The 12386-nt window shown below is 43.0% G+C and overlaps 1 protein-coding gene across 2 annotated transcripts in view; it reads right to left on the bottom strand.

The window, feature by feature from the left end:
- Positions 1 to 3972: 3972 nt before the first annotated feature.
- The window catches only part of ADCY6 (adenylate cyclase 6), a 66806-nt gene continuing 58392 nt past the window's right edge, over positions 3973 to 12386 (bottom strand). For both annotated transcript variants that reach the window (XM_058168847.1, XM_058168848.1), the window contains 3 exons: positions 7915 to 8119; positions 7691 to 7815; positions 3973 to 6509 (listed from right to left, as the gene is read on the bottom strand). In XM_058168847.1, coding sequence (XP_058024830.1) covers positions 6384 to 6509; positions 7691 to 7815; positions 7915 to 8119 — 456 coding nt within the window. In that variant the 3' untranslated portion in view covers positions 3973 to 6383. The remainder of the gene's footprint in view (positions 6510 to 7690; positions 7816 to 7914; positions 8120 to 12386) is intronic.

The raw sequence follows: 12386 nt of genomic DNA, 5'->3' as shown, positions 1-12386 counted from the left end.
ATAAGAAATTAAAGGGAGTGAATGGGAATTCACTTGAATACTACCAAGTTTCTATCACAAGTTTGCTTCTTGATTAGTGGTTCCAGGATTTGTTCTTATTTTAATTAACAGGTTTTGCACCCTGAAAAAGTTTAACATCCACTGCCCAGACTGGATATTGCTACTGAAGCACAGAAAGTACTAATGCGTTAATGACTTTTCATGTTGTTTTCAATGAAAACAAAGTGCAATTTAGTTTCAGACATTAAAAGGGCAAAGGTTAAGTTACAGAATGTGGGATAGGAAATTGAAAGATTTTAAAATACAAGCAACATTCCCAAGAATGGGTCTTACTGAATTTCCATTATAGAAAATGTTAAGACCTAACATCAGTTTGCTATCACAATTCTGCACCTTTGTTGCCAGCCAGTCTTCAGTACAGCAATATGTATTCACTCGTCTCAGCTTCAACACTGTAGGCTGAAGACAGGATATTGTAGAATTTCTCTTTTTTATTTACTGTATTTTTCTGTTATTTGCCTATCAGAGTATAGGCTGTACAATCACTAACTCATACATTAGGATTAGTGAAGAGAACATGAGGAAAAGATATTCACCAAGCAGGAGGTAGAATTTGGATATGTAGAGCCAGAGGTTGTCTGTGGGATTTGAGGCCTCCAACCTCTCACCCTATGGATTCAGCCAAGCTGCTAGCTTGTTGCATAAATATAGATATTACATTTGTCCTATACTTGGGAATTCTTTCAGTTGTCTAAGAGTGGAGTACAGACTTCCCTTCACAACTCAATATTATCATGACCTAAATAGAGGTGATGTGTGTTTTTTGACAAACATCTTTATTATAAATAACTTTAACTGGGTTTATGGACACTATTGGTTGTGGCTATAATTTAATGGCTAGATTTAATGGCAGGAGCAAATGTTAACTAAAAAAGCAAATTAGCATAAACTATGTATTTGATTTCCCACCTGCACTCACTGTTAAATAACTGCCTTAACCCATATTAATTGTATAAGATGATATGAATTAATATAACTAGCTTTGATAAGAGATGTCCATTGGTTTTTTTGGATATTCATTTAATTTTTTGAATTGTTTGCATCTTTAAATACAGCTTTAAAAGAGAAACCATTTCACATATAATCCTTTAAGTGATTTAAATATGTGGCCTTAATTGGTTAGGCAATAGATTTTTTTAAAAAAATGGAGGTATTTTCATTGTGGGAAGTTACCCCCTCCTTGAAGAATGAAACATTTTGAGAAATATTTTAAAAAGGCAGGATAAAATATTTCCCCTAAAAGAGAAATAAAAATCTTAAGGGAAACAAAAACTCAGAACCTCAGCTCCCTGCCACCAAACAGATACTAAGCTGAGGCCATCTTTAGAAATGTACATTTGGTAATCCATTACTCCCTGCAGCAAGGTAGGGTTAGCTCTCAGCCACAATAGGAATTGGCCAACACAAGCCCCTTCATTGCATCAGCCAAACTCCAACCAAGCTTAGCTCAGACATCCTAGAATTTGTACATGGCCCTGTGGGAGTCTGACAACAGAAAATAGAATACATGTTCTTGCACAGAAACAGAAAGTTCAAGTGCAAAGCCCAAGAGACATTATAAATACCCCCTACTCTCAACTCCATGTGGTCAGCTGCACTAGAACCATGTGCTTGGTGGTTCTGCTTCATCATTAAACCATCTTTCCAATCAGCCTCCATGTTTCCAGTGTCTTTCTTCCAGCTTGGAACTGAACCAGATGGATTTTTCTCCCAACATTTAAAAATATTAATCTTCACAAGCTGATGTCCTCTCCAAAGATGAGTCCTCAGTCTTCACAACCACCAGATGGATTGACCGGGTTATTGTCAACATGCTGATCATACTTGGTAGGAAAAGCTCTCAAAACTGGAGATGGAAGTGCAGACAGGAGTTACTCCATTCATCCTCCACCGCTCTCATTAGAATATGTCTTGCTTCCCAAGGAAAGAATATGTACACATCCTCTTAAATATCAAGTGGGGTGTGATGCCAGTTCGCCTCCTTGTGGCGCATCCTGGATAACACGGTAGTGTGAACCGAACGACTTAGCAACAAGTGGCAGCCAGACTGCATTGAAGAATTGGCAGTTAATGACAGTTGGCAGCCAGACATCTTTATAGAACTCCTGTCTCTCTACAAATAAACAACTATAAGTCCATGTATTTGCCATACGCTAAATAAAATAAATATCAACTTTCCTTAAATTGTTTTAAATTGTTTGACTAATTACTAAGTAATATTGTCCATAACGGCTATACTTTTAAGGCTGAGAGAAGGTCTGCTTAAGTTCCTATCACCATGTGAGATGAAGCAACATTGTTCAGGAGGCAGGGCTTGGGCCTGGCCTTTGCATGAGGGAAGCTGGGAATATTGGCTCCACCAAGACTTTAAGCAGGCAATCTGCTCAAAATTGCCTCTTTTAACTGAGATTTCAAAACTTGAAAACGTATGAGCAACGAAGGGTTGCCATCCTCTTCATTTAAAACTGTTTTTATCATTTTGCACAGTTCAACTGAGATTGCATTTTGGTTTTGGGAACCACCCAATCATGAGTTTGCAGTGGCATATAAAAATATTAAAAGAAGCAGCTTGTTAAAACTTTGCCCAACCTGCTGTGTCCTTCAGCTATTAACACCCAGGGAACTGCAGCCACCAAGCATCTTCAGAGCATTACAAGTAGTCCTTGACTTATGACAATTGAGCCAGGTGCTAAGTGAGTTTTACCTCCTTTTATGACCTTTCTTACCACGGTTAGGTAAATTGCTGCAGTGGTTAATAGTAACACAGTTTATTTTATTTTATTTATTTTATTTAATTTTTGTTTACATTTATACCCCGCCCTTCTCCGAAGACTCAGGGGCGGCTTACAATGTATAAGGCAATAGTCTCATTCTATTTGCATATTTTTTTACAAAGTCAACTTATTGCCCCCCCAACAACAGTTAAGGCTACTGTAACTATCATAACACAAGCCAGTTGCCAAACATCTGAATTTTGATCCAGTGACCATGGGGATGCTGCACCAGTTGTGTGAAAAATGGTGATCACTTTTTTCAGTGATGTAACTTCAGTCACTAAACAAATGGTTTTAAGTCCAGGACCATCTTATTGTGGTCCGTCAGCAGCCTATGGAGCTGGCAACGGAGTCGGACAGCAATGAGGCTGAAGTGAGGCCAGGGCCATCGGGAAGTGAGGTGCAGACTCCGGAGCCTGATGGTGGTGAGGCAGAGGAACAGGAGGAGCCTGTTCCTAATGCACACATGAGAAGAGCTGCCAGAAGGCAAGAGCAGCTCAAGCAAAAATGACAACTTACGAGTAGGGCCAAGAGATGATTGGCCCCTCCCATAAGGCTTAAAACAGACCAGCAATGGCATTTGGGCTTTGCCAGAAAACGTTGTAGCTGCGTCTTTTGCTCTGTCTTCTGCTTCATGTACGTCTTTGTTTTTGTGGCATCTGGACATTTGCCAGAAAGGGCCTTTGGCAGTTTGCCTAATTGGACTAAGGTTTGTTAGATAATTGAGGAATTTGTGTTGGGTGGCATTTGTTTTACTTTGAGTTGAACGAATGAATTCCCAGCTGTTCGAATAAACTTTGTTTTTCCACGGACTAAGTTTATTACTACCTACTTGGGTCTGGGTCACAACACATCTGAATTTAGTAAGAAGCCTCATTATGTTCAATGTGCTTTCTCGCACAGAGGCACACATGGCCTTGCAACTTAGGGCTTCTTAATTGTATGACAAAACCAATAACAGTATGTGATGATGCCAGTCCAATGAAATTATACAATGTTTAATGTTGCCCTCTCCCTGCTCATAATTTCATTCTTGGGCCATGTGTATATTGTGTGTGCACATAGGACAGAGGGAAGCAGAGATGACGGATAAGTAAACACACTGAAATGCACTACACAGAATAAAAATGAAACAGCATAATAGAAAGTGATTTTTAATATATAATTTATATATATATAATATATATATATATATAAATACAAACAAAAAAGTACCAAATAAGTGCCATAATCACCTACTCCATTTATTTTTCTCTCCGTGGAACAAGGTTGAGCCATTTTAGCATCAGCTCTAAATGGAGTACGGAGATACGGGCATGATGCTTTCGTCACACCATTCACTTTTCTCCTCCGCAGAGCCTGTCATCAAGATGGGCACTAATAACACAGAGACTATGCTGAGAGGCCATTGCCTTCCATTAAAAAAAAAATCTTTTAAAAAATTTGAAGCAATTAAAGATATTTTTTTAAACCAGCAATTTAAAATGGTAACCATCTCTCCAGCTTGCTTAAAAAGAAAAAAACACCTTCAAATAGATTTTTTTTCCTCTCATCTGCTTTAAGAGAAACAGAAATATTACATTATCTGATACCGTCCCATTGCTTGGATTTCCTATTACCTGCCACTTCTGAATTGACACCCCACCAACCCACCCTTGGTTCAAAAGTGTCGACATTGATGGGGGCGTGGGCAGACAGGGAGGGAGGCTGCAATGTGCCAATTGTAGACTCAGCAGAGACAAGATCAAAGCAACGTTAGCAGAGCCCATCTGTAAAACAAAAAATGCTACAGCCACTAAAATCCAGAGTTGTCATATGAGAAAGAGTTCCTTCGGGCAGGATCGAAAGAAAAGATACCGTATCTCTTCAGGGTGGAAAAGAAAGTTGCAGGCACCATGGAGATTACAATCATACCCTCTCCATAAAGGAGAAAACAAAGGCAAAAAAATAAAGCCACAGAACTGAAGCAGGCTTCATGTCTTCATCATCCGGCAAGTCTCCTTCCCACTATTGGACTTAATTCAGTAATCGGTAGAAGAAATAGTTTTAGAATTGAGATTCATGCAGTACCAAGTCCCACTAAGTGCAGAATTTCCATCGCTGGATGGAACCCTTTTTATCGTGTGCACTCGCCCATCCCCAAACAGTACAAACGTGGTTTTTTTTAAATTTATTTTTACTGCGATACTCAAGCTTCCTTTCTCCAATCTTCAAGCAATCTTTGGACAGAGGGAACCTCGGGGCCCACCCACATCTGCAGCACCAAATTCTCCCCCAAATTACACTAGCGTGTAACACTGGCTCTCCTTGCTGATTTGTAACCCCTTTCCTCTTCCCTCCTCCTTTCTTCCAAGGTCAGGGTGGGGGGCAGTTCAAGGATTCAGGAGACATCAAACCTGGACCGCCTGATGCAAACGTTGCAATTCCCTCCCCCAACCTAAACAGGCTATAAAGAGAATGTCAGGAAGACCATCGGATAGGGAACTTTGAAGAAAATTGTAGGTAGATGGGAAACGGCGGTAACGAAAGTCCCATGTGGAAGGAACAGGTTCTGTCCCCCTCATTTAGGAGCTAACAATTGCCGTTTCTTTTCTTTTGGGGACCTCCTGCAGAAAGTGAAAGAGGTAAGCCTATCAAACCACTTCCTCCGGTCGTAGGTCAAGCTCCTCCTTTTGCTCTTCCAGAAAGTGGGATCATGTCTTTTCTCTGCCTATTTTGGAAAGGCAGGGCAGACGGAGAAAACAAGCTGCATCACCCCACCCCTTTTCTTTGGTATCAAAGCCAGAGTCCCGAGGTCCCTTTTCTGAAGCACCTCAAACCTCACCATTCTTTCCTCACAGCGGTTTGGCAAATAAGAACTGTACCCTCCCTTCCCCCAAACTATCACCCTTTCCCAAGAAATACGCATTCCTGAACTTCACAGTGACAAATTTGTGTGCACGTGTGCAAAAAACAGACCAAGCAGGTGTTGCTGTGAGAGATGCGGCGTTCTAATGCGATGTTCAATAGGCATTTTGAGGGCAAGCAGCGTAGATGAACTTCCCAAAGTTGTGGTAAAGTGCCAACGCAAGAGGACTATGGCCTCTTCTGAAGAACATCCAAGTAACCCTGGGGAGAGGCGAGTGGAACAGCCCTCTCCAGAATTAAAGTGAAAATATCAGCTTTCTGGATCCAGAGATTTATAAATCGGCGTGACTTTTAACCGCTGCTATAGCTTCCCCTCGCCAGATTGTTTGGTCAATGCTAGGAGAGGAGTAAGTTGTACAAGAATGAGTTTCTTTTCCTGATCCCAAAGAAATGGGCCCAGCAGGGGGAGGGGCACTCCAAATTAGGCTTTGCTCCCAATAAATAAAAAAATACGTCTCTTAAGGGGCAGTGTGATCACACCCATCTTCTCTTTGTCAACACTGTCGAGGATGCCATGACAGAAATATAAGGACTCTCCTTTCTAGAAGTTCGGTTCTAAAATTCAGATCAAATAGAGAGAACCAATCAACCCCGTGCTGCTTAAGCCCAGCTTAAAAGTTTCCTTGGTTCCAAAGGTTCTTGCTAACTGGTAGGGCCTCCATTCAAAAAATAAGTAGTCATCTCGCCTTTGCCCTTGACTTTGATGACTCCACGGCACTCCAATTGATAACCTTTGGCAGCTAATACCTGATAGAGGTCAGTTGTCACCTGGGGGGGGAAAGCAGGGACAAAAATACTTATTAATCAGTCAAAGAAATGAGTCTAAAAGTCTCAACATTTCTACCAAGAACTTCTCCACCACCTAGCCATGAACTGCAAAATTCAAAGCACTTTCATCTGAATCAAATCTAAAACTATAGCAATAGCACTTAGACTAATATACTGCTTCACAGTGCTTCTAGCAGCCCTCTCTAAACACTTTACAGAGTCAGCCTATTGCCCCCAACAATCTGGGTCCTCATTTTACCGACCTCAAAAGGATGGAAGGCTGATTCAACCTTGAACTAGTCAGGATTGAACCCCTGGCAGTCAGCCGAATTAGCCTGCCAAACTGTATTCTAACCACTATGCCACCACAGCTCTTTAAAACTATAAAACTACAGGTAGTCCTTGACTTACAACAGTTCGGTTAGTAATCATTCAAAGTTACAACGGCATTGAAAAATGTGACTTACGACTTTCACAGTTACGACCTCAGCAGCAGCATCCTGGTCACGTGATCAAAATTCAGATACTTGGCAACTGGTTCATATTTATGACCGTTGCTGTGTCCCAAGATCATGTGATCCCCTTTTGCAACCTTCTGACAAGCAAACTCAATGGAGAAGTCAGATTCACTGAACAACTGGGCTACTAACTTATCAACTGCAGTAATTCACTTAACAACCGTGGCAAGAAAGGTCGTAAAATGGGGCAAAATTGACTTACAAATTTCTCACCTAACAACAGAAATTTTGGTTTCAATTGTGGTGGTAAGTAGAGGACTACCTGTATATAGGTAGCTGCATCCTGTCATTGCCTTTCTAAATTCGAATGAGTGTTTTCCTGGGACCGTACAGCTGTCACGTGAGTCCAGGAAAAAGTGTGGTTTCCTTAAGCAGCTGCTGATTCATATAGTAAGGGCCTCAAACTAGATCCAAATAGAGCACACTTATTTTTACCTTCAAAGAAATTGCTGGCTCCGGCTAAAAAACCATTCTCTAAAATAAAAATCACTATGATGCTTGACTCTTTGCAAAGTCCCAATTTTTTAAAAAATTGAAGGTACTTTGCAATTAGCTTGAGTTTGAGTAGTGCAATATTCAATTCATGCAAAAAGTGTATTTTAATCTTAAGTAGTGATCATTTTATTCATGATGGGAAAATGGTCACACCGTAACTGGCCTCACCTGAATGCGGTCAGGGACGCCAGTGCTGTCCATACGGCTAGAAACATTTACCGTGTTGCCCCAGATGTCATATTGTGGCTTTCGGGCTCCAATCACACCAGCCACTACTGGCCCAATGTTTAGTCCTAGAAGGGAGGAAAGAATCTCAAAAGGTCAGAAATGAAACGCCAACCTGCAACCCCTCTTCCCATCCCCCCCTTGCTACTTCTAAGACTTTAACTGACCAATTTTCATTTGGAAATTATTGAAAGAGTGTTCGTTGATATATTTCATCTGCTCCATGAGCCTCATGGCATAGTCGGCCAGTGCAGTAATGTGAGAGCGCCCCTCTCGGTCATAGGTGCTATCATTTAGCCCCGATGCTGCCATGTAAGTACTTCCAATTGTCTTGATCTTCTCCAGCTGCCTGAATGGTTCGTCGCTGATGATCTACGGAGAGGAGGAAGGATCATGCCATTTAATATTATAAAGAGCAGGGGTCTCCAGCCTTGTCAACTTTAAGCCTGGAGGACTTCAACTCCCAAAATGCCCCAACCAGCTTTGCTGGCTGGGGCTTTCTGGGAGTTGAAGTCCACCAGGCTTAAAGTTGCCAAGGTTGGAGACCCCTGACAAAGAGCATTATTATATCACCGTTTAAAATATTCCCAGATAGGCAGAAACTTGGTCCTGCTTCCAAAATTGTTTCCTATGCTCTTGGTACAGGGCCAACAAGACAGGGCAAACTTCATAAATGTGCTATAAATGTGCTTCCTTCTCAGCCTTGGACAACTTCATTGTGTTGCTGTGGGGAGGCACTGCAACAATCTATGTCTGGTGCCTGCAAGCAGCCTTCCCTTTTGAAACCCCTGAACTGTTAGACCTCCTTCAATTAGTGCATAATGCTGAAGGTTATCTGCCAATAATCTGGTCCCAAGTTGTTCAGGGCTAAAAACAAGACCTGAATGATCCTGTCAGGAGCCGTGGTGGAGAAGTGGTTAGACTGCAGTATTGCAGGTTAATTCAGCTCACTGCCAGCAGTTTGATCCCGACCGGCTCAAGGCTGACTCAGCCTTTCATCTTTCCGAAGCTGGTAAAATGAGGACCCAGACTGTCGGGGGGCAATATGCTGACTCTGTAAACCGCTTAGAGAATGCTGTAAAGCAGAGGTCTCCAACCTTGGCAACTTTAAGACTTTCGGACTTCAATTCCCAGAATTCCTCAGCCAGCTTTGCTGGGAGTTGAAGTCCACAGGTCTTAAAGTTGCCAAGGTTGGAGACCCCTGCTGTAAAGCACTATGAAGCGGTATATAGGTCTAAGTGCTAGTGCTAGTGCCGTCCCAATAGCCTAGAACAGAGTTCCTCAACTTTCCCGGGTTGGTGGCCTGGATGGGGATGAGGGGGGAAAGTGGGGATGGTTTTGTAGGAGGGGCAGGTGCACGCATGCAAGCACCTATTGCTCGCATGAGTGGGGCCCCAAGCACCCACGACACTCAGGTGAGTAGTCCTTGTGATGCTCACGCGAGTGGGGCTATACGCGCACACCACTTGGCCGCTCACACGGCCCATTGCGAATAAACTACAGACTTGTAGTGGGCCTTGCCCCACAGGTTGGGGATCCCTTGCCTAGAACAACTGAAGAAAACATGTTGAAAAAGGGCAAGTGCAGTCACTGAATAGTCAGACTGAGAATCCTGATGGAGCTACCTGGGTTGCAAAAATCCAAAAGTCAGCAAGAAGCACAGGTAGGCCTCGACTTACGACTATTTGTTTAGTGTCCATTCAAAGATATGATGGCACTGAAAAAAATGACATATCACTGATCCTCACACTGATGAACATTGCAGAGAGAAACACACACACACACACACACAAACTATCCTTCATCAAGATGAATAATTGTCACTTTTAATAAAATCTGTGGCAATGCAGAGCATATTCTGCCACAGGTAGGTCTCCAGCCTTGTCAACTTTAAGCCTGGAGGACTTCAACTCCCAAAATGCCCCAACCAGCTTTGCTGGCTGGGGCTTTCTGGGAGTTGAAGTCCACCAGGCTTAAAGTTGCCAAGGTTGGAGACCCCTGACAAAGAGCATTATTATATCACCGTTTAAAATATTCCCAGATAGGCAGAAACTTGGTCCTGCTTCCAAAATTGTTTCCTATGCTCTTGGTACAGGGCCAACAAGACAGGGCAAACTTCATAAATGTGCTATAAATGTGCTTCCTTCTCAGCCTTGGACAACTTCATTGTGTTGCTGTGGGGAGGCACTGCAACAATCTATGTCTGGTGCCTGCAAGCAGCCTTCCCTTTTGAAACCCCTGAACTGTTAGACCTCCTTCAATTAGTGCATAATGCTGAAGGTTATCTGCCAATAATCTGGTCCCAAGTTGTTCAGGGCTAAAAACAAGACCTGAATGATCCTGTCAGGAGCCGCGGTGGAGAAGTGGTTAGACTGCAGTATTGCAGGTTAATTCAGCTCACTGCCAGCAGTTTGATCCTGACCGGCTCAAGGCTGACTCAGCCTTTCATCTTTCCGAAGCTGGTAAAATGAGGACCCAGACTGTCGGGGGGCAATATGCTGACTCTGTAAACCGCTTAGAGAACGCTGTAAAGCAGAGGTCTCCAACCTTGGCAACTTTAAGACTTTCGGACTTCAATTCCCAGAATTCCTCAGCCAGCTTTGCTGGGAGTTGAAGTCCACAGGTCTTAAAGTTGCCAAGGTTGGAGACCCCTGACAAAGAGCATTATTATATCACCGTTTAAAATATTCCCAGATAGGCAGAAACTTGGTCCTGCTTCCAAAATTGTTTCCTATGCTCTTGGTACAGGGCCAACAAGACAGGGCAAACTTCATAAATGTGCTATAAATGTGCTTCCTTCTCAGCCTTGGACAACTTCATTGTGTTGCTGTGGGGAGGCACTGCAACAATCTATGTCTGGTGCCTGCAAGCAGCCTTCCCTTTTGAAACCCCTGAACTGTTAGACCTCCTTCAATTAGTGCATAATGCTGAAGGTTATCTGCCAATAATCTGGTCCCAAGTTGTTCAGGGCTAAAAACAAGACCTGAATGATCCTGTCAGGAGCCGCGGTGGAGAAGTGGTTAGACTGCAGTATTGCAGGTTAATTCAGCTCACTGCCAGCAGTTTGATCCTGACCGGCTCAAGGCTGACTCAGCCTTTCATCTTTCCGAAGCTGGTAAAATGAGGACCCAGACTGTCGGGGGGCAATATGCTGACTCTGTAAACCGCTTAGAGAACGCTGTAAAGCAGAGGTCTCCAACCTTGGCAACTTTAAGACTTTCGGACTTCAATTCCCAGAATTCCTCAGCCAGCTTTGCTGGGAGTTGAAGTCCACAGGTCTTAAAGTTGCCAAGGTTGGAGACCCCTGCTGTAAAGCACTATGAAGCGGTATATAGGTCTAAGTGCTAGTACTGTCCCAATAGCCTAGAACAGTTCCTCAACCTTCCCGGGTTGGTGGCCTGGATGGGGATGAGGGGGGGAAAGAGGGGATGGTTTTGTAGGAGGGGCAGGTGCACGCATGCAAGCACCTATTGCTCGCATGAGTGGGGCCCCGAGGACCCACGACACTCAGGTGAGTAGTCCTTGTGATGCTCACGCGAGTGGGGCTATACGCGCACACCACTTGGCCGCTCACACGGCCCATTGCGAATAAACTACAGACTTGTAGTGGGCCTTGCCCCACAGGTTGGGGATCCCTTGCCTAGAACAACTGAAGAAAACATGTTGAAAAAGGGCAAGTGCAGCCACTGAATAGTCAGACTGAAAATCCTGATGGAGCTACCTGGGTTGCAAAAATCCAAAAGTCAGCAAGAAGCACAGGTAGGCCTCGACTTACGACTATTTGTTTAGTGTCCATTCAAAGATATGATGGCACTGAAAAAAATGACATATCACTGATCCTCACACTGATGAACATTGCAGAGAGAAACACACACACACACACACACACACAAACTATCCTTCATCAAGATGAATAATTGTCACTTTTAATAAAATCTGTGGCAATGCAGAGCATATTCTGCCACAGGTAGGTCTCCAGCACACCCATGCAAGTAAGAGATAACTCTTTCTTAGAAACAAAACTTCTTGATCCTTTACAATTTTCAGGGAGAAAAGCATCACATTTTTTTCTCTTGTTTGCAACTTTGAAGATTCATATCCATATTCAGACAGCTAGTTTCTGTGCCCTTGTCTAATGTTTTTTTCTATTGATCAAGGTTGTCTAAATTCATCTGACAACTGAAGGCTGCTCATTGGGCCAACGAAATTTACATCTTTTCCAACATGTAGCGGCCGCTGAATGTTGGCTACCAGATCACTTCAAGCAACTTAGATTCATTCTGTAGTTAAAAGTGAGTAAAGAAAAAGTATACTAAGGAATATAATTGCAGGATTTGTAGAGTCTGCTAAGTCACGGTTTGTTTAACCATGGTTCAGTCTAGAGATGGGAGCACCTGGGGGAAAAAATGGAGAAATTGGGGGTGGGGGGCTTAATGTGATGTGTGAAGCCAGTCACTGTTAGATCCACCGGCATTCATCCACTTTGCAGGTTTCTGCTGCTGTAAATAGCAGATAGTATTATGGAGGGAAATGACCCATAACATGTTATAGCATGATATTTCTATTTTCCCTTCAAGGCTCTCCAGATATTGTTGGACTGCAACTCTACAATCCCTCTCTTCAACTACTGCCATACAGC

This window comes from Ahaetulla prasina, chromosome 2 (genome assembly GCF_028640845.1).
Source record: "Ahaetulla prasina isolate Xishuangbanna chromosome 2, ASM2864084v1, whole genome shotgun sequence".
In the NCBI taxonomy this organism is placed as follows: Eukaryota; Metazoa; Chordata; class Lepidosauria; order Squamata; family Colubridae; genus Ahaetulla; species Ahaetulla prasina.
Note: the sequence above shows the minus strand (reverse complement) of the source record. Positions and strands in the feature narration are given on the sequence as shown.